The 19,612-nt window shown below is 56.6% G+C and overlaps 3 protein-coding genes across 45 annotated transcripts; 2 read left to right on the top strand and 1 right to left on the bottom strand.

Moving 5' to 3' along the window:
- Positions 1-21: 21 nt before the first annotated feature.
- Positions 22-11,230, top strand: UBA7 (ubiquitin like modifier activating enzyme 7). Of its 19 annotated transcripts, XR_306784.4 has the most exons (25): positions 22-231; positions 315-483; positions 578-712; positions 821-927; positions 1,261-1,351; positions 1,455-1,590; positions 1,787-1,884; positions 1,977-2,123; positions 2,532-2,714; positions 2,895-3,002; positions 3,335-3,415; positions 3,493-3,648; positions 3,750-3,915; positions 3,994-4,199; positions 4,288-4,352; positions 4,445-4,628; positions 4,715-4,789; positions 5,029-5,212; positions 5,711-5,793; positions 6,070-6,162; positions 6,260-6,451; positions 8,048-8,140; positions 8,216-8,316; positions 8,787-8,970; positions 10,699-11,230. XR_306784.4 is itself a non-coding variant. In XM_084988233.1 (24 exons), the coding sequence occupies exons 1-24, from the start codon at positions 176-178 to the stop codon at positions 8,914-8,916; spliced, it is 3,033 nt and encodes a 1,010-aa protein (XP_084844359.1). In that variant the 5' UTR covers positions 22-175; the 3' UTR covers positions 8,917-9,001. The 19 variants fall into 19 exon arrangements, 14 of the variants coding, with proteins under 14 accessions (XP_084844359.1, XP_084844365.1, XP_003132262.2 ...); XR_014823051.1 differs by lacking the exon at positions 8,787-8,970 and having other exon boundaries at positions 6,237-6,451; XR_014823050.1 differs by lacking the exon at positions 10,699-11,230 and having other exon boundaries at positions 6,237-6,451; positions 8,787-9,001.
- INKA1 (inka box actin regulator 1) lies at positions 9,170-10,949 on the bottom strand. Its single transcript, XM_003132213.7, has 2 exons — positions 10,761-10,949; positions 9,170-10,017 (listed from the first exon to the last, which is right to left on the bottom strand). Exons 1-2 carry the CDS (start codon positions 10,809-10,811, stop codon positions 9,211-9,213), a joined length of 858 nt encoding a protein of 285 aa, XP_003132261.4. The 5' UTR covers positions 10,812-10,949; the 3' UTR covers positions 9,170-9,210.
- On the top strand, positions 11,111-19,302 carry CDHR4 (cadherin related family member 4). 25 transcript variants are annotated; one of them, XR_014823070.1, is made up of 19 exons: positions 11,111-11,229; positions 12,603-12,787; positions 12,912-13,074; positions 13,153-13,244; positions 13,731-13,841; positions 14,414-14,517; positions 14,698-14,834; positions 15,101-15,284; positions 15,386-15,539; positions 15,778-15,871; positions 16,157-16,357; positions 16,441-16,580; positions 16,811-16,961; positions 17,048-17,268; positions 17,551-17,659; positions 18,149-18,205; positions 18,305-18,392; positions 18,621-18,648; positions 19,157-19,302. XR_014823070.1 is itself a non-coding variant. In XM_084988265.1 (19 exons), the coding sequence occupies exons 3-19, from the start codon at positions 12,912-12,914 to the stop codon at positions 19,210-19,212; spliced, it is 2,124 nt and encodes a 707-aa protein (XP_084844391.1). In that variant the 5' UTR covers positions 11,111-11,229; positions 12,603-12,787; the 3' UTR covers positions 19,213-19,302. The 25 variants fall into 25 exon arrangements, 17 of the variants coding, with proteins under 17 accessions (XP_084844391.1, XP_084844390.1, XP_084844389.1 ...); XM_084988265.1 differs by having other exon boundaries at positions 17,517-17,659; XM_084988264.1 differs by having other exon boundaries at positions 16,157-16,360; positions 17,517-17,659.
- Positions 19,303-19,612: the final 310 nt, after the last annotated feature.

Here is a 19,612-nt window from a genome sequence, read left to right as displayed (position 1 = left end):
TCTAGTTTCACTTTCACTTCTGCTTTCCCCAAAATGACAGAGAAGCCAGGAAGAAAGTTGTGACCTGTTGCGCCAGTCACAGCTGTGCACCGCCTCCCATAGCACTGCTTCCCGTGGCACTGCCTCCCACACAGACCCTATCTACAAGCACTGCAGCCTGTTTCCCAGCCTCAGGATGGATGTCCAGGAAACCTCCAAGTTGCTGGATGAAGAGCTGTACTCTCGGCAGCTGTGAGGCCCGAGGTGGGGAGGAGGGCAGGGTGGCCTTCTGCCTTCTGCTCTCCAACTGCCTATGTTCTTACTTCCACCCACAGGTATGTGTTGGGTTTGCCAGCCATGGAGAGGATTCAGGGAGCCAAGGTGCTGCTGTCAGGCCTTCAGGGCCTGGGGGCTGAGATAGCCAAAAACTTGGTCCTGATGGGAATAGGCAGCCTCACTCTTCATGATCCCCACCCTACCTGCTGGTCTGACCTGGCTGCCCAGGTGAGGGTCCTGGGGGCTCTGGGTTCCCACACCAGAGTGGGGGTAGGGCCCAAGAGAAAATTCCTTGTTTAAGCTGGACTGGGTCTGTCTTTAGTTTTTCCTCTCAGAGCAGGACTTAGGAAGGAGCAGGGCTGAGGCATCTCAAGAACTTCTGGCTAAGCTCAATGGAGCTGTTCAGGTGTGCATCCACAAGGGTGACATCACCGAGGATCTGCTGCTGCACTTCCAGGTGCCCTCCCAGCCCTACTTGCCAGGCCAGGCCAGTCCCTCTTCCAGCCCGTAGCAGCAGGGTGGGCTCACAGTGGTTCTGGCCCTGCTGATAATGAGGTCCACCCAGGTGGTAGTGCTGACTGCCCTGAAGCTGGAGGAGCAGCTGAAGGTGGGCAGCTTCTGCCACAAGCATGGAATCTGCTTTCTGGTAGCTGATACCCGAGGCCTCGTTGGGTAAGACGGCTTGCCTAGCCTGCCATATCTTAGGTTGCAACTGGTCCCATTGCTGTCCCCAGCTCCAGGCTTGCTCAGAATCCCACCACTCAATGCCATGCCTGTCCCAGCAACCCTTGTTGATTATGGACCCTAGTCCCATCCATGTGCTTCCTCTACCTCAGCCTCCAGACTTGCTCCAGTAAATCCTTCAAACCAGCTTCCATGCCCCTCCCAGCATTCTTCCCCTATTCCTCTGGGCTTGCCCTGATATCCCTCACCTTTCACCACAACTGTGCCACTCAACTACTCAGCCATCTCAATGACCTCTGCCTCCCCCCCACTCCCCAACAGGCAGCTGTTCTGCGACTTTGGTGAGAACTTCACTGTGCAGGAGCCAACAGAGGCAGAACCCCTGACAGCTGCCATCCAGCATATTTCTCAGGTGGGTGCTAAGGTGGGGGCACTCACCTACTGACTAAGGAGGGGCTGCTAGAGCCTGAGAGAGGCAGGGACAGGCAGCCCTGAGCAAGCCACCTCTTGTCCAGGGCTCCCCTGGCATTCTCACTCTGAGAGAACAGGCTGATGCCCATCACTTCCACAACGGGGATTTGGTGACTTTCTCTGGCATTGAAGGCATGGTGGAGCTCAACAACTGTGCTCCTTGGCCTCTCCGCGTGCGGGGTGAGTCAACCCCACTCTAACTCCAGGCTCAGTGCCCAGTCCCCCCGGGGGTGGACACAGCCTGATCCATGGAAATAAGTCCTCCCTCCACCTTCCTCAGGGTGGAGCAACATTGAGGATGTAGATGCAAGACAGGTGGAGTGTGGGGACCTACTCAGGTTTAGAGGTCATACTGACTAGGCTGGATCTCCCCCAGAGGACGGGACCTTGGAGATTGAGGACACATCCACCTTCTCTCGTTACTTGCGTGGTGGAGTTATCACTGAGGTTAAGAAATCCAAGACTGTGAGCCATGTGAGTTTAAGTGCATCTGAAGTTGTGGGCTTGGCCACCTCAAGGGACCCGCAGTGTTCTGGACCTGACCCTGAACTGAGTGCCTCTTGCAGGAGCCCCTGGACGTAGCCCTGCTCCAGCCCCGTGTGGTGGCCCAGAGTTCCCAGGAAGTTCACCGGGCCCACTGCCTGCATCAGGCCTTCCGTGCACTGCACAAGTTCCAGGAACTCAGCGGCCGCCGTCCTCAGCCCTGGGATCCTGTGAGTGGCCCTGATGTCCCCCATCTCCATCTTAGCGAGGCTTCACCTATCAGGAGGCAACAATAACTGTCTTACAGATCCACGTCTGAACCTAGAAGCAGTTTTCCACTCATATAAAAGAGATGATAAACACTATCTTTAGGCCAGAGGCTGGGTCCATGAAAGGGCCAGGCACAACGCCTGGGGACCCATGCTACTCCTAACTTCTTGGGTCTTGCCTGGAAGCGGCCCCCAGCTTGGGGATGCCTCCAGGACTGTTGTCTGGCACTGGGCAGCCTCTGGTGGGTCCTTCCCATTCTGGCTTCTGCTTTCTCTTCTGTGGAACAGGGTGGATGGCTGCCTGAAAGATTCAAATAGGGAGTGAAGCACAGGCATGGGCTGCTGTAGCCACAGAGTTCTACTCCATAGGTTGATACGGAGATGGTGGTGGACCTGGCCCGGGCCCTGGAACCACTGAAGGGGACAGAAGGAGAGCCATTGGAAGAGCAGCTGGATGAGGCTCTAGTGCGGACAGTCGCCCTGAGCAGTGCTGGTAGCTTGAGTCCCATGGCAGCCATGCTGGGTGCAGTGGCTGCCCAGGAAGTGCTGAAGGTGGGCACAGAGAGAGATGGGGCAGGGCTCCAAAGGGTACAGAGGTCTGTGTGGGCACCAGAGGGTGCCCAACACCAAACAGTGGCCTTGGAAGCTTCACTACTTGGGTGCAGCCCTCAGCCAGGATCTGAGGGGATTAGGAGGTGGCAGGAGTCCTCAGACTAAAGTGCTGACTTCTAGGCAATCTCCAGGAAGTTTATGCCTCTGGACCAGTGGCTGTACTTTGATGCCCTTGATTGCCTTCCAGAAGATGGGGAATCTTTCCCCAATCCTGAGGACTATGCACCGGTGAGAACTGGGGGTAGGGGTATAAGCATTATCCAAACTCAGGGTTGGGAGTGAAACAGGAAGAATGGTCCCAAGATCCTGACCTGGAAAACAGGGTTTAGGGTGTTCTCTCGTGGAGCAGCAGGTTAAGGATCAGGCATTGTCACTGCAGCGGCTCAGGTCGCTGCCGTGGTGTGGGTTTGCTCCCTGGCCTGGGTTCACACCCTGGCCTGGGGACTTCCATATGCTGCAGGGGTGGCCAAAACCAAACAGATGAACAAAAAACCCTAGGTGAAAGAGGGAGATGCAGCACAGGCCAGTGGCCAGCACTGACGCCTGTCTCTGTCCCCTAGAGAGGCTGCCGCTATGATGGGCAAATCGCAGTGTTTGGGGCTCATTTTCAGGAGAGGCTGAGCCACCAGCACTACCTCCTGGTGAGCCATGTGGTAAGGCTGGGAGTGTGTGGGAGGGCCAGGCCAGGCCCTCTGGCTCAGGTTGCTCCTATGGGTAGGTGGGCGCTGGTGCCATTGGCTGTGAGCTGCTCAAAGGCTTTGCCCTAGTGGGCCTGGGGGCCGGAGGCAGTGGGGGCGTGACTGTTGCTGACATGGACCATGTGGAGCGCTCCAACCTCAGCCGGCAGTTCCTCTTCAGGCCTCAGGACATTGGTGTGAGTGTCGACCCTTCCCCACACCCATATCCTGGATGGTCCTCTCACAATATACAGTCCCCCCCAAAAAACCTACTGTTGTCTTCTGGCTTTCTTCTCAGAGGCTGAAGGCAGAAGTGGCTGCAGAGGCTGCTCACCGCCTAAACTCAGACTTGCTCGTGACCCCGCTCCCCTACCAGCTGGATCCTACTACAGAGCACATATATGGGGACAACTTCTTCTCCAGTGTGGATGGTGTGGCTGCCGCCCTGGACAGTTTCCAGGCCCGTAAGTTCTCAACTGTGGAGCTCAACCCTCATCTGAGGCTGTGCCAGCCCCACTTCTGACCCTCTGCCCCCTTGCCAGGGCGCTATGTGGCTGCTCGCTGCACCCACTATCTGAAGCCACTACTGGAGGCGGGCACAAAGGGCACCTGGGGCAGTGCTTGTGTGTTCGTGCCACACTTGACTGAGGGCTATAGAGCCCCTGCCTCGGCAGCAGCTTCCGAAGATACCTCTTACCCCATCTGTACTGTACGGCACTTCCCCAGCACAGCTGAGCACACCTTGCAGGTGGGAAGAACCCCAGAGCCTCCTACCCCATCTGGCTCAGTCCTTAGCTGCAGACGTCTTTCCTAACTGGTACCTCCCTCCCCCATAGTGGGCCCGGGATGAGTTTGAGGGACTTTTCCGTCTGTTTGCTGAGACCATCAACCGTCACCAACAGTAAGACCACCAACAAGGGTGAATGGGAGTCCAGGGTCCCTAACACCAAGAGACTTTAGGGCTTAGCCTCAGACTTTCTCTTCTGTTCACAGGGCACTCACTCCTCCAGCAGACTTGGATGGGCCACAAATGCTGAACCTGCTGCAAGTGGTGCTGGGTGTTCTGAGAGAGCGTCCACAGACCTGGCGAGACTGCGTGGTGTGGGCCCTTGGCCACTGGCAACTACGCTTCCATTATGGCATCGAACAGTTACTGAGGCACTTCCCACCTGATAAAGTGGGTGGCTAGGGGGTCAGGAAGTTGAGGGCTCAGGGCAACCAGACTGAGACTGAACCTGAGCCTAATAGCTTCTATTTCCCTAGGTGTTGGAGGATGGAACTCCTTTCTGGTCGGGTCCCAAACAATGTCCCCAGCCCTTGGAGTTTGATGCCAGCCAAGTGAGTGGGGTCTCCTAAAAGCCCTGAGATGGGAATGTGGGCCCTCAGTGTGAAGGTAGGCACTCTGTATTTCGCACAGATGATAGAGAGAGAGCCATATTTGTGCATATGTGGGTGTCCACATGTGAGGCAGAGGCAGGCTCAAACGGAACCATGAATAGGCAGTGACCCCAACCATAAATACTCAAACAAACTCATTCAAACCCATGCATCTGCCCCTGCTCTTGGTCTCATTATAGGACATGCACCTCCTCTTCGTGCTGGCTGCTGCCAACCTGTATGCCCAGATGCATGGGCTGCCTGGCTCACAGGACCAGACTGCACTCAAAGACCTGCTGCAGTTGCTACCACTGCCTGATCCCCAGTACTTGGCTCCCATTTTTGCCAGTGACTTGGAGCTGACTTTGGCTTCTGCTGAGTTTGGTGAGGTCCCTGGCCCTCGCTCCCCCAAGCTGCCACACAAAGGCCTGACCCTGTCCTTAGCCTGTGCTGCAGAAAGAGGCCCTGCAGCCAACTCACGACCTCTCAGGCCCTCTGACCTTCCTTTTCTCTAGCTTTAGTTTCCTCCTCTGGCCCTCTCTCCCTCCTGCCTTCCCACCCCCACCCCCATCCTTATTCCTTTGGCAGATTCTCAGGGAAAAAAAAAAACCCACAAATTACTGGGCCCTGGGGAGCAACTGGCTGTGGCTTCCATAGGTGTGCATGTGTGTGTGCGTGCGTGTGTGTGTGCATGTGCACGTGTATGTGTGTATGCACAAGTAATGGCTAGGGCTGCTGGGAAGGAGACTCCAGCATCCATCAAGGGATCTCCCCGAAAGTGGTAAGTGATAGGCTTGGCAGGGACCAAGGAGAGGCAGCAGGCTCCAGTAGAGCACAGGACGTGGACCCTAAGGACTGCCCCAATATCCCATTCCCCAACAGGCCCTGAGCGGTTGAAGAAACTACGTGAAGCCCTGGAAACCTGGCGCATGGGTGCTCCCCTGAAACCCCTGATGTTTGAGAAGGTAGGACCCCCAAGTGGGGGTGAAGGGCTGGGCCAGAGAGTTTTTTGGTGAAGGTCAAGAGCTAAGAAGGTAGCTTTGAAGTCCCTTGGCCTGAGTTCTCTGCCCAGCAAGACCCCAGAGGCAGCTCACCTTTCCTGAGCCTCAGCCTCCTTTGTTAAGTGGGTAGATATGAGCAGGCACCCCACAGAATTGTGTGAAGACCTAAGCAGTAGCACATGTGGGGCAAGGTGGGGGGCACTCTAATGAAGTTAACATACTGTGCCTTGGGCCTCATAGGACGATGACAGCAACTTCCATGTGGATTTTGTGGTCGCAGCAGCTAGCCTGCGAGCTCAGAACTATGGGATCCCACCAGCCAACCGTGCCAAGGTAATCTGTCCCTTGGGGCTCATGCCTGGAGGTGGGGGAGGTGTCAAACCCTAGCCTCATACCTTGGGCCCCAGACTGTATCTCCTGTCCTTGGCAGAGCAAACAAATTGTGGGCCGGATTATCCCAGCCATTGCCACCACTACAGCAGCTGTGGCTGGCCTGGTGTGCCTGGAGCTGTATAAGGTGGTGGGAGGGCCTCGGCCCCTCACTGCCTTTCGCCACAGCTATCTGCACCTGGCTGAAAACTACTTTAGCCGCTGGGTACCTAGTGCCCCAGCCATCCAGAAGGTGAGCCCTTAACATCCCAGGTGTACCAGAGATTTCCTTGTATAAATGCAAATAGGCCCTATTCTGGCTTCAGACTCTCATCAGGACCCAGACTCCAGGGGAGTCCTCAAAACTCCCTCTAGCCCCCTCCTTGCTGCAAAGCCAGGCTGGGACCTGTCAGACACAGGAAGCAGCCGTCAGCCACCCCATCCCCCCATCCCTCCGGGTCTGGGGGAGCTGCAGCTTTAACTCATTAGTGGAGCCAGACTTTCCCCATAGCCCCCTCCTTCCCATGAGTGCCCCTGAGGGGGAGGGGATACTAAGGCCCTAGTCCCAACCGGAGCCCTACATCAGCCTGCATGGCATGGCATGTCCTGGCCTACCCCCAGGAGCTGAGTTAAAGGACACTAAGTTTACCACCATGAGTGTAGGGTGAGCAGCTCTGTGGAGATGTGTGCATTCATGTCACAGATGTGAGTGCATAAGGGTCTGGGCATTTCTGGCCTTGTGGTATGTGGGCATGGAGGGGGCATGCTTGCACATCTGCATGCCAGATGGGATCGCAGGCCTCTTTCACAGTGGGGGGATACATGGGTGTGCATGTGAGTACACATGTGTGTCTGGACTTGTGTATGTATATGATCCCTCAAGTACAGGGCTATGAATGCCCCTGGCTGTGTGACCAGGCTCTGCAATAGCTGGCATTTCCTTGGGGCACAGCAGAAGGTGTAGACAGAATTCCCTCACCAGGGGAGTTGGGGGGAGAGGTCATGGGCCAGCACTGGGCTTTTTCTGAGAAGCCCTGGGGTCCTTCAGGGCACAGTACACAGAGCCCCTTTGTGAGGGGCCCCGCTTCTAGCTAGAACACAAGCTGCCTTTGTCTGTGGATGAGGGGGAGGGGAGGGGAAGGATCCCCCATCTCACCTCTGGCCTCGGCTCAGCTTGACCCCACTGTGTTCTCTGGGGAGCTGGCAGAGCCCTCTGTCTTGGCCTCTGGCTGCCTGACACCCTTCTGCCCTCAGTTCTGGGTACCAGAACCCCAAGACTCTTGAAATAAGGAAGGAAAAGGGTGGCAGGAAGGGGAGTCCTCTGCGGACTGTGTCCCTCCTAGAATCGCTGTGCTCCTTGCCCATGTGCCCATGAGTAGTTCAAGGCCCTGGTGATAAAGGATTAGGGGGCAGGATGTACCCACCCGCCCCCCACCCCCCAGCTTCCAGCCTTGTATTTGAGGAACAAGCAGCTTTATCAGAGACTGCAGTGGCCCTGATCCTGCTTCCTCAGGAAGCACTGCTCCCCTCAACACACACACACACACACACACACACACACACACACACACACACACACACACACACAAAACCATCCTGTGTGATGGATCACTTGTTTCCCTGTGCAGGGGGCCCCATAGCCCCATTTCCTGTGCTGGCCCCAGCATAGGCAGGGAGGGCGTTGAGATTCTGGGCCCAGATCCCACCTTCCACCCCCACCCTCTGGCTTCTGCTTCCTGCCTGTAGTCCAGCTCCTCCCCTAGGAAAGGGGCCATAAGCTGTTGGTAACTGGAGTAGGGAGAGGATGTATGTATAAGTTTCTCACCTTTCGTCACTACCACTCCCACAGTTCCATGACCTGAAGTGGACCTGTTGGGACCGCCTGGAAGTGCCTGCTGGGCAGCCCATGAGGACCTTGGAGTCATTGTTGGCCCATCTCCAGGTGTGCCCCATTCCTGCCCTGTCCCCAGGTCTGGCCCAGCCTGGCCCATTTGGAACCTGACCTATCTCTTTCTAGGAACTACATGAGCTGAGGGTGAGGATGCTGCTGCACGGGCCAGCCCTGCTCTACTCGGCAGGATGGTCGCCTGAAAAGCGGGCCCATCATCTCTCCCTCAGGTGAGCCCACACCTAGCTTTAGCCAGGGTCTCATTCAGTCCCTAGAGGTTTTAGGTGAGGGACAAGTAGGCTTTCCTCTTCCCAAGCCCTTCAGGCCCCTCACACGTTCCTGAAGTTTTCTTTTGCCAAATGGAGCCAACAAATGGGCTGGGGGTGGGGTGAGGGGCCAAGAGCCTGAGGAAGGGCCTCTAGGAGCTCCCTGCTTGGCCAGCCCCACCAGCTCCTCCACACCCTGCTCAGCTACCCTTTCACAGCCCACTCCCAAGGGACTCACGGCTTCCTGCCTCCTGCCCGCCCCGCCAGCTACTCCTAAAATAGTTTCAGATGTTTCCTGTCTTGGGCTGCTCCTGCTCCTGGCCTGGGATCCTTATAGCCCATCAGCACCCTCTAGTCCATGCCAGGACATTCTCTGCCTGCCACTGCTCACATATTCCATCTCTCTCCCACCCCTCTCCTCCTCCTGCCACCAGGGTGACAGATCTGGTGCAGCAGGTAACAGGACGAGCACCTGAGCCTGGGCAGCGGGTGCTTGTACTGGAGCTCAGCTTTGAGGGTGAAGAGGAGGACACTGCCTTCCCACCCTTGCACTATGAGCTGTGAAAAGGCAGCAGCCCCACTATCCAGCTCTGTCAAGCCCTGCGTCCCAAGCCCACAGTAGGTGCTCAATAAATGCTTGTTGAAGGAAGGTGTAAGTGGACAGGATGGATGATGGAACACAGAGCAGGCACATGGGGGTGGGACACAGGCATGACATGGACCCCTGCTGGGAGGGAAAAGACTCTAGATTTGCTTGAATTGTGCCTTGTGGGTCTGAGGCTGCCTCCTGGAACCTCAGGGGTATGGAACCAGGACGTCCAGAGAAAGGCCTTTATTGTCCCAGGCTGGAGGGCAGGGTCAGAGGTAGCTGACAACATCATTGCAGATGATAGGCTGGCGACTGCGGCAACTCATAAGGGCTGCAAAGCGCGAGACATCTGTAGGCAGTTCGGGTTCTGGGCGAGGTGGGCATGAGAGTCGCTTTCCTGCCAGCGCTGCCCGGCGTGCCCTGGCCAGCTGGCGCCTCAGCTGTTCTGAGAGACCAAGTAGGAACTGGGGGGGGCGAGCACGGGCTCGTGGCCCACCCCCATCATCCCCCTCACCTGAGGCCTCTGGCAGCTCCATCCAGTTGTGCACCAAGTCAGCAAAGCAATTGTCCCCTAGCACCAGGGGCTGGCGACTGCGACCTCGGCTCAGCAGGGCTGCTGTCCAGTCCTCAGCTTCCAGCCCTTGCCAGTGCTCCAGGCAGGCATCTGGGGTGGACTTGGGCCGTGGTCGGTGGGCAGGTGGTGCACTGGTCACAGGAGCCCCACTGGGCAGGGGAATGCTACTGGCTGAGAGGTGCTGTCTATGAGGGGGCCATACTGGGGGTGCTGGGTGCTGGAGTATGGGCAGCTCTTCCTCTCTCCATGTGCTGCCTGACACCTCTGAGAATCCAGAGTCCCAGTCCAGGGCATGCTCCCTGGGGCCTCCCAAGGCTGCACCCCTGTCTCCTGTCACCATAGCGTCTTCCTCCTCTTCCTCCACACCACAGACTGAGTCCTCTTCCAAGGCATCTGAATCTGAGACCCTGAGCCGGTGCTTGGGCCGCACGCCTGGATCGGGTTTGGGGGGTGGTGGAAGGGGGCCAGGCATGGGGGATGAGCCTGTGTCCCGGCCACACAGCTGTGGAGGAAGAGAGGGCAGAAGTCGGAGGGGCAGTGCTTCTCATGCCTGCCTGCCTGGCCAGTTCTATGCCAAAACAGAAGGCCTAGGAGAGCTGGATAGGCCTGCAGGCCTAGGCAGCAAGGCCCCTAGTGGGCACAAGGCCGGCATGGGGTGCTGGCACATGAAGCTCATGTGGCTTCCATTGGCGGACCCGGTGGCAGTCTGGCAGGCTGCAGCACGCTGAGCTGGGCAAGTTGGTACCCGCCATCGGGGCGGGAGGCAGTGTTGTGGGCCTACATCGGGAAGTAGGACTGCTCAGGGCTGGGGGGGGCACTCCATGCCTCTTTAGGGATTTGGCTCCCCAAAGCCCGCAACGTCTTTCAGAGGATAGACCACGTGCCAGGTGGGGTGCAGAGGACAGAGGTACAGGCCAGCCTGGATTAAGCTTTCACAGCAGCACCGGCACCACTTTAGTCCCTCGCAGCCCTCCCCCCCCATCCGCCCCAAATAAGTTTCTCCCTCCACCCCCGCCCCCAACTTCCTCTGCCGCGCACAGCACAGCCAGCTGGGTGGTTGTTACTTGATGCCCAGCGCAGCTCTCAACCATCTGAAACCCGACGTGGGCCATCTGCGCCGCCCCGCCCCCATTCTGCCTTGGATGGGCACTCGGGACAGCCCCCCACCCATGTGTCGTTCCAGCCGGACTGCAGCCGAGCACCCCACAAGCGTCCTAGCGAGCCACACCCGCTCCCAAGCCTCACCAGTTCCCAGCGGAGCTGGCCAAGAAAGCTGTCAAGCCGAGTGCTGTGCATGCCCGTGCCGGAGCCCCCGCCAGGCCTGCCAGTTGCTCTTCGAACTCCAGCAGGAGCGGTGCGGTGAGGGCCGGGAAGGCCGGCCAGCGGAGCCCTTGCCCTCCGCCAGGCTCAGCGGCTCCTCCCTCTCCGTAGCTCCCGCCGCAGCAGCAGCCACCGCCCCAACATCTGGCAGCCCCGCCCCGCCCCTTGGCGCCGCAGCCAATGGGGCTGGGACGGGGCTGATGTGGCCCCGCCCCCTGGGTCCAGCTGGGTGGGAAACCCGACGCCCACTACCCACTCCGCAACAGCCCTGGGGGGGAGGGGCTGAACAGGGGCCGAGAGCTGGGCAGTGTCCTGCTTCCGAGTCCTCGAAGTCCTGGGCGGTTGAGCTGACTCCGAATTCGTTGCAAGACTCAGGACAAGCCGCTTCCCTGAGGTAGCCTCAGCTTCTCCATTTTTCCCGGGTTAGAATTGCGGTCCCTCCCACAGGGGCCCCTGCAGCGCGCGGGTTCCGTGGCTGCGCCCTCACGCGGCTAGAGCGCCCCCAGTAGTCGCATCCGACAGTGCTGTGGCCCACTTGGGGCCTGACCCACTCAATCTGTTCATGGGGCTGGCTTCGACAGTCCTTAGAAGTCAGGAAGGGGTTCGGCCCTTTGGATGACTCCGGGAGCGCGGAACCTCACCGCCCCCACGGAGTAGCAGCCGGAGCCCAGGCCCAGCCCCCGCGTCTGTACGAAGCTAGGCGGGGCTGCCCTCTAGTGGGCAGCGCGCGGTTATCTGCTCTTCCTGCCGCGACACTCACGTTCCCTCTGCTTGGCACCACATACACACTGAGAGTAAGGGCAGGAGGCCACTTTTTGCCCCCTCCAGTTGATGTCCCCCAAAGTAACCACTATTTTTGCTTCTATTGCCAAGGATACCTTTTGTTTGTTGAATGTAGACAGCTTTTGAGAGATTTTGTTGATGGTTGGGCTCAGATTTTATAGGCAGGTGATATTCTAATGGGGGGGGAAGCTAGAGTTCAGACGCTATGGGGTAGCAGGTCCTGGGCCCAGTTTTCCTGGGTCCTGTGCTTACTCTGTCTCCAAGAACTGTGTGACCAAGACTTCCTTGAGCCTCAGTTTCCCCATCTGAAACTTGATTCTTCTCTCACGTCTGTTTCAAAATTGTAGTAATAAATTGGGGAATTCATTGGGAGCAGTGAAAAAAATGGGTATTTCCAGACCTCTTGATGCCTGTAGAGTCTAGAACTCAGTCACCAGGGATGGGTGGGGCTAGAATCTTGGAGGCCCAGGAGTACCGCCTGCTCAGCTGTGTTTGAGCAACTGACCTGGCAACGGGGCAGGCCTGAAAAACACGTCTGTCTTTCTGGAGTCTCCTCTGCTGTCTGTATCTTCAGGCCGCTATGGTGCTGCTCAGGTCCCTGGTGCTTCTTCTTGCTCTGGTTGTCTCTGGTGAGGAGCTGGTGGGTAGGGGGACTTTAGTTCTCACCTCCCTCACTCCACAGTGGAGTCCTGACCCCTTTCAGATAAGCTCCCATGGAGGGCAGGGGCTGGGGGAAGGAAGCCAGGAAAGGACAAAGATCTGAACCTCTGGCCCTCATTCCTTATCTTTGCTTCTTCTTCAACCAAGTTCTCACTCCTAGTCTGTGAAATGATCTGACTTGTGGTTAGATGTGAGAGACAAGGAAAGACTTCTGCTTGTCCCCAAGATGTGGCTAGGCCCTAAGGCAGAAGGGAAGGACTCTGCTTGTGTATATGGTTGCTTGAACATGGAGAGCCTCCAGCCTGAATTGTCTCTTCCTCACAGATCATCACTGCCTGCCCTGGTTCATAAATGTCTCTGAGAGCCAGGGACCTGGCACCATCCTTCACTCTTTCTCCTTCAACTGCTCTTTACACACACCCACCCTGGAGTTGCTCCATGTGAAGCCACCCTCCACCTTCTTCAACCCACCCAGCCTCACCAGGTGGCAGGGGATCTATGTGGGCAAGGTAGGGTCACGGGCACAGCTGGGGACATTGGGGAAATAAAGGTGGACACTAAATTCATTAAGCCAGCGGTAGTATAGGGGAATGGAGAACCTAGGTCCCATATGGCACTGCCCACCTGCTGCAGATGACCTTGAGCAGCATGGCCCGGCTGGATGCCCTGACAGTGAACCACTATGAGCTGCAGCTGAAGTTCACATGTGGCAAACATGTGATGGAAGGACCACTCTTTGTGGATATTCAGCGGGACCCTGGCCACATCCAGTGTGCTGGTCGATTTGCCAGCCCAGGTGAGACCAGGGGCAGCAGAAAGGGGGTATGGGCAGGCATGGCCTAAGCAGAGCCTCCTTGACCTCCCCTCTGGCCAGCTGGGGAAATCATTCAGGTGCCAGAAACAGTTACACCTGGGGCCCTGCTGTACACTCTGCTGCTCCCAGGCCTGGAATTCCAGGGAGCCCAGGTAAGCCCTGCACATGGGTAGTAGTGGGAGGGCAGGATGGAGGAGGGATGGGGAGACCAAGCCCAGCCCCTGTCTGGCCAAGCATAGCCTGCAGGGGGACTCTAGTTTACAGCTGAGTCTCTGCATGATGCATGTTCTTTGGAGAGAGCCTCTGAGGGTTGCCCATCCCCACCCCACCCCAGTGATTATGGCTGTTCCTATAGGGACATCTCAGGGACTGAGTTCTTTAAAAGTTCTCTGTGTGTTTTGAATTCTCCATGAAAATTCTGTATCATTTTTGTAATCCAAAGAAAAAACAACATAATTGGTTTAAAAGAGAGGACTGAGGATCAGGTCCAGGGGGAGCCCAGGTTAGAGGAAGTGTCTGTGTCAAGGTAGAGAGTTGAGTGCAGGCAAGTACCTGCTGAGTTGTTGGGGGATTTTGACAGGGATGCTTGTGGGGGCTGGGGACTGGGAATGGGGCCTCCAGGATCTCTCTCCTGTCAGATGAGCATCACCAGTGCCCAGGACCCTCCATACTTTCCTGGACCTTTCTCCATTGATGGGCAGGGTTGGCTGCGGTCACCATCCCAGGGCCTCAGAGGCCAGGCTTTAAAGGTGAGCATGACTTGGGACCTGGAGATATCCATGAATTGGGCCATAAAAAGGGCAGAGTCACCACCCGCTGGAGGTTTGTTTGTTCCTGGCCTCTGCCTCCCAGACATATCCCACACCTGCACCTGCTGCCCCATGCTGGCTGTCCTCCCGCCTTAGCCTGGTTCTGTGCTGGGCTCTGGGGTTCTAGAAAAAAGAGGGATCCCTGGCTTCAGAAGCCTACAGTGCCTCCAAGAGAAGGGAGAAAGTTCTGAGCAGTCCCACAGGGAAAGAAAGCTCTGGGCCCTGTGGCTAGTGTAGTCTGGAAGAGGTTAGAGAAGTTCCTTCTTTAAAACTTCCATGTCTTAGTGACTGGCTCTTAGCAACTCTAAGATGATCAGAATTTACTCTCTTGGGGGCTGTTTAAATCCTAAGAGAAAAAGAGTGAGACTCAAAGGAATATCTGTCGGCAGAGTGAGTGAGTGTCGGGGTTCCTTGTGGAGATCTTAAAGGGGAGGCCTATTTGAAGGAGAGTCTAGGTGCAGACATAGGTGGACACACAGCATGGTTCCCTTCCCATTCTGCGTGCACCGCAGGTCTTCCAGCTTCAGATTCTGGTGACCTTTGGACAAGGCCAAAGCTGCCATGGGATGCTGACTGTGAAAGTTTTGCCTGTTGCCTCCAGCCAGGTCTCTTTCCTGTAAGGCTCTCCTACCTTGGGGAATACTGGGGAAGGCAGGTCCTAGCCCCAGGGGATTAGGAGTAGGGTTAGGTGTGGGGTCAGCTAGCTCCTTACCAGGGAAGACTCAGGGGAGGGGCCTGTGGACAGCCCCAGAAGTGGAGGGAGCAGGTCAGAGCCAGTGCCCTCATTTTGGTCCAGGAAGCAAGCCCAGAATATCACCATTCCTGAGAACCTGATCCCTGGGAGTAAGGTGGTTCAGCTCCAGGCCCAGGGCTTTGATGTGCGATATGAAATCCTCTCTCCAGTGCCCTGCGGGCTCTTTTCCATCGGTCGCGGTGAGGGGTGTGGAGGGCGGGTATGGGGATGCCTTTGCTGCTGGTCTGCAGGTGACCTGCACTACCTCCTTGCTCTTCTCAGAAATGGCAGAAACTGGGGCGAGGTTGTGTTTGGGGACCTGAAGTTAGAAGCGAGCCTTGGAGGAGGCGGCGGGGTGATCAGTCCCTGCACCGTCTTCCACCAGTGGACCCATGGGAGGGTGGGGGCAGGACTGAGCTGGGGGCGGGGCCGAACTCTGCCTCCCCCACCCTCCCACCCTGCCCAGTTGATGGCGTGGTCCGGACTACCGCGCCCCTGGAGCTGGCGCAAGCCCCAGGCGCCGGTGTCACTAGGCTGCAGGTGAAGGCCTTTGAATGGTTCCAGACGTGGGCCAGCGCCGAGCTTGATCTCTGGGTGTACGTGCATTCGGTCAACCGCTGGCCCCCACGCTGCCTCCCAGCGCTGCTGGTGTGAGTACAAGGGAGTCTTACCTTGGCTGTTGGGGCAAGAGCCATGGTTCACTGCCCAGCCAGCCCCAGCTCCCACCCTGCCGCGGGCCCTCTGCTCACAGGACTGAAATCCCTGAGACCACACCTGTGGGCACGGTGCTAAATACCTTCACTTGCACTGACCCGGACTCTCCTGGCTCCACCCTGGACTACCAGCTGCTGTTCCACAGCCCCCCTGGCACAGCCAGTCTCCACCTTCAAGACAGAGCCCTCAAGGTGCCCAGTCCCTGCTTCTAGACCCACATGCAGGGACAGGAAGGAGGGTGGGCCAGTGGTCTGTGGGAACTGAGGCAATGAGGGGAAGGAGATGGTGGTGGGGCCGGCATGCTTTACAGTCTGGAAGACAGAGGTTCACGGTAGGCTGTCTGTGAATACCCTGGCCTGAGGCAGCTCAGTGTGGCTCAAGGTTCTCCCAGGCCTTGGCTGGGCCTCACTCTCTGGCCCCTCTGGCTAGGTGAATGCCACACTGGACTGTGACACTCCTGGTACCTGCTTTCAGCATGCAGCTTCCATCCTGGTTCTTGATAATGGTCAGCCTCTGATGACCAGTGAGTGACCATACCCAGGCCTGGACATCCAGGACAGGGCTGTTCTGTACCCCTCTCCCGCTCCTCAGGACAAAGTCATCTCTCTGCCCTCAGAAACCAATAGATCAGGGTTGTCTCCACTAAAAGCCCTGGGTGAGGCACTTCTCTCTTCTCCAAGACTCCCTCCCTCCCTCCAGAGACTCTACCCTCCTTAACCTGCCAGGTCAGGGCCACATCTCCCTCCTCAGACCCCAGGGCAGGGCTGAGCATCCCATGCCAGCTCCCTAATTGCCAAATGGCTTCCAGCTGAGGTGCCAGTACTGGTGACGGTAACACCTGTCAATGAGTTCTCCCCAGCCTGTGTCCCACGCACATTCCGGGTTCGTGAGGATGCAGGGCCCTACACGCTGCTGGGCTCTGTCGTGGGCACGGACATGGATTACCCACACAACAGCATCGAGTACTACATCTCTGGCTGGTCCGCCACCTTTGCTGTGGACCGTCTCAGTGGTACTTCCACCCCAGGGCTGGGATGGAGGGGTGGAGCCAGAGTTGACTTTGAAGGCTGAGGCTGTGGCCACCCCTTCTAGGGGAGGTTCACCTCCTGGGGCCTTTGGATTATGAGCTGCAGAAGTTGTACAGGCTCACTGTCCTGCTGACTGACCATAGCCAAGATCAGGACCCCACCTGCAACCACTCAGGCTCCTGCACCATTACCATTGAAGTTGAGGTAATTGAGCCTTGAGGCCATGGAAGAATTGGAAAGAGTTCAGATCTCCCTCTGGCATTATGATCTTCCACTCTGTGCCTCTGTTTCCTCATTGGTTGACTGGAGAGGGTTGGGGCCTCACTGTGGAAAGCTTTGGAGTCTGTTGCCTGACTCTGAGATTCTGGCTGTGGTGGGAGGAGGCTGAGGGGCTGGCCTGGGGGTTGGGGAGTGATCTGATTACTTTCCTGCAGGACGTGAATGACCACACCCCCGAGTGTGAGCCCCCATTTCAGGAACTCACCATCCACCCCCACCCGGGCCGTAGCATGGAGGTGACCAAGGTGTCATGTCGAGTCCCCCAAGAGCCACAGCGCTTGGCTTTCTCCTATAGCATCGTGGGAGGTGAGGGCCATGAGGGCAACCAGGCTTTGGGTAAAGGGCAGGCCAAGGTCAGCAATGGCCCCCTTCTTCTGTAACTCTCTTTTCAGGGAATAGTCAGAGCAGATTCAGCCTGCAAGGAGCCATCCTGGTGCACAGTGACCTCATGTTGGCGGCCCCCTGGCCAGAGCAACCTCGTACTTATGAGCTCTTGATCCGTGTGGCTGATGCGGGTCCCTCCATTCCCCACCTCAGCACCACAGCCACTGTCATTGTGCACCTAGTTCCCTGGAGGGGCAGCACGGTGGCCACCATCACCCACGGAACCACAGTGAGGGGGGTTCCTCAGGCCCTTGGTGGGTGGAGAGAAAGGATCTTGGAGAGTGCAGGGACCTAGTTTTCCAGGTGAAACAATGTGGGAAGGCATTTCAGACGGAACCACTGAGTGTGAAGAGCCTGGCCTTCACAGAAGAGAAGAGAAATCTGGGGTGTGGGTTGGCCCAGCCCTTGGAGGGGTTTGAAGGCTGGATGACCACGGCATTCTGGTAGGGCAGTGGTGAAGCTGTAGCCCCATTTCAGGTGCCTTCAACGATGACACCCCTGCTTGTGACAGATACAGAGGCTTTCTGGCAGCCAGAGCCCTGGTTTGTGGTGGTGTTGACAGTGACCGGTACTCTTCTCCTCTTGGCTCTGGGCTGGCTCATCAGCAGGCTCCTCCAGGGGTAGGATTCCTATCCTTGTGTTGCCTGCCTCTCCCATAATGGATCCCATTTGTGATAAGTGGTTTTACCCAAGATTGCCCAAGTTGATGAGCAGACAAACTGATATTAAGATGGTCTGCCCTCCCTCCGGTGGTCATCAGGTTAGAGGCAGAGAGACACTGGGAGAAAGCTGTCTTCATTGTTGCTAGAACCCAGTCTTGGAATGGGGTGGGTGTGGATGAAGCACAGGCTTTAGACTCTGAGTCTGTTATTTGGCATTTACCCCTATTCCTGACATCTTAACTCCACTTGAAAGTTGACTTTCCCCTAAGACTCTTGTGAGTTTCTTGTGAATACAGGACTGAACCCAAGGGAAGGTGGAAGTAACAGTGTGGGTACTGCATACAGACATGGGCTATTCTTAATAAAAGGGGTAGATGAATGGTGCTGGTTCCTGGAGCCAGGAGATCTGCTGCCCTCACTGCTTGGTCCCTCCTCCTGGCATTTTAGGTTGGCCCAGGTGCTACAGACACCAAGCAAACCAACCCAGGCTTTGATGCTAAACAGGTAAGCCTCTTTTGCATACCTCTATGCCTGGAAATCCATCTCTTAAATTCAGGCTGGGGTTCAGATTCTTATCTTTATCCTTCTTCTACTTTGCCTCAGTATCCAGGAACCCGAGGGGTCCATTGAGGGGTTCATGGAGGCACCGAGGATGGAAACACCCCAGGCACTCGGCAGTGTCATGAGCCTGGTATGTCAGCTTATCATCCTGTGTAGTGGGCACTGAGGCTGCTCCAGAGTGCTCCCTGCCAAGCCTGTCTCCTTCCCCATGGATGGCTATCCCTGTGGGAGGGCCCAAATAAGCACGATCAGGATGGAGGAGGCAAGTGGGCTCCTGACCCTTTTGGGGGGAGGCCTTCACCTGCTCCCCATGGGCAGAGTTTAATTCATTGTCCCCTCTCATTCTTTACCTCAGCAGCATTTTGATGGCAGAGCACAGGACTCCCGTGAGTCTCCCTCTTTCCAAAGTATTCTCCACTTGGGCCCACTTTCTTTCGATACCATCCCAGTATCTCTGTGTACCACCAGGCATCCACTATCTACTCTTTCCCTGAATGGGGTCTCTTCTCACCCCCAATCATCTTTCAGGCACTGTCTGCAAATACCTGTGGGACCTGACCTGGTTCCTGCCCACAGGGAAAAGGGGGAAGAGGGTGGGGGAAGGTGGTAAGGGAAGAGGCTCCCAAATACTCCATTGTCACCATGAATTATGGCAGAGTAATCTGGCACTGGAGCTGGTGTCCAGTTCTGGAGAATCAAGGATGCTTCCTGTGCATTTGAGCCAGACCTTAAAGGATTTGCTGAGATAGGAGGGATGGGACAAGCTGGATCAAGCAGAAGGGGGGGTGGGTCATACCAATGGTCCTGGAATGTCTTCCCCTTCTCTTTGTGGAGGAGGCAGTTCTTCTGAAGCCAGCAGTGCCCTCTCTCTCTCTCCTGACCATTTGAACACAGGTACAGGCAGAGATTATCTGTTCAACACGCACACGGGAGCCCGGCGCTGGCTCTGAGGCCAAGAAGCTGCTTCACATTTGTGGAATTTTTTCTTCACATGATCATGTGTTTTCAAACTGATTCAATAATAAACAAAATTACAAACAGAAGAGTCCTAGCCTTGTAACCTACATGTGGGAGAAGCTCTGAGATCTGTGCTTCCTTGTTCTCACTCGGAGAATGCCCTGTTTTGTGGGAACAGGCTAGGGAGTAATAAGGTCATTTTTCTTTTAAGGCCTTGTACAGTGCTCTGACAGTGATTAACATTCTGCAGAGGTAAGAAGCTGTTATCCTTATCAGTGATGGAGGGGGCCTCCAGTTAGCCTCTGCCCTCAGAGGACACCTGCTTTGGCAGATGGAGAGGGCCCATGAAGCTCCTTTTCCCACTGAAAGGAGGGTATTATTCCTTTGAGAGCT

The sequence above is a fragment of the Sus scrofa genome, chromosome 13 (assembly GCF_054392235.1).
Source record: "Sus scrofa isolate SSC_HxYL_T2T_F1_AM1 chromosome 13, Sscrofa_HxYL_maternal_Yorkshire_Landrace_v2.0, whole genome shotgun sequence".
NCBI lineage: Eukaryota > Metazoa > Chordata > Mammalia > Artiodactyla > Suidae > Sus > Sus scrofa.
Note: the sequence above shows the minus strand (reverse complement) of the source record. Positions and strands in the feature narration are given on the sequence as shown.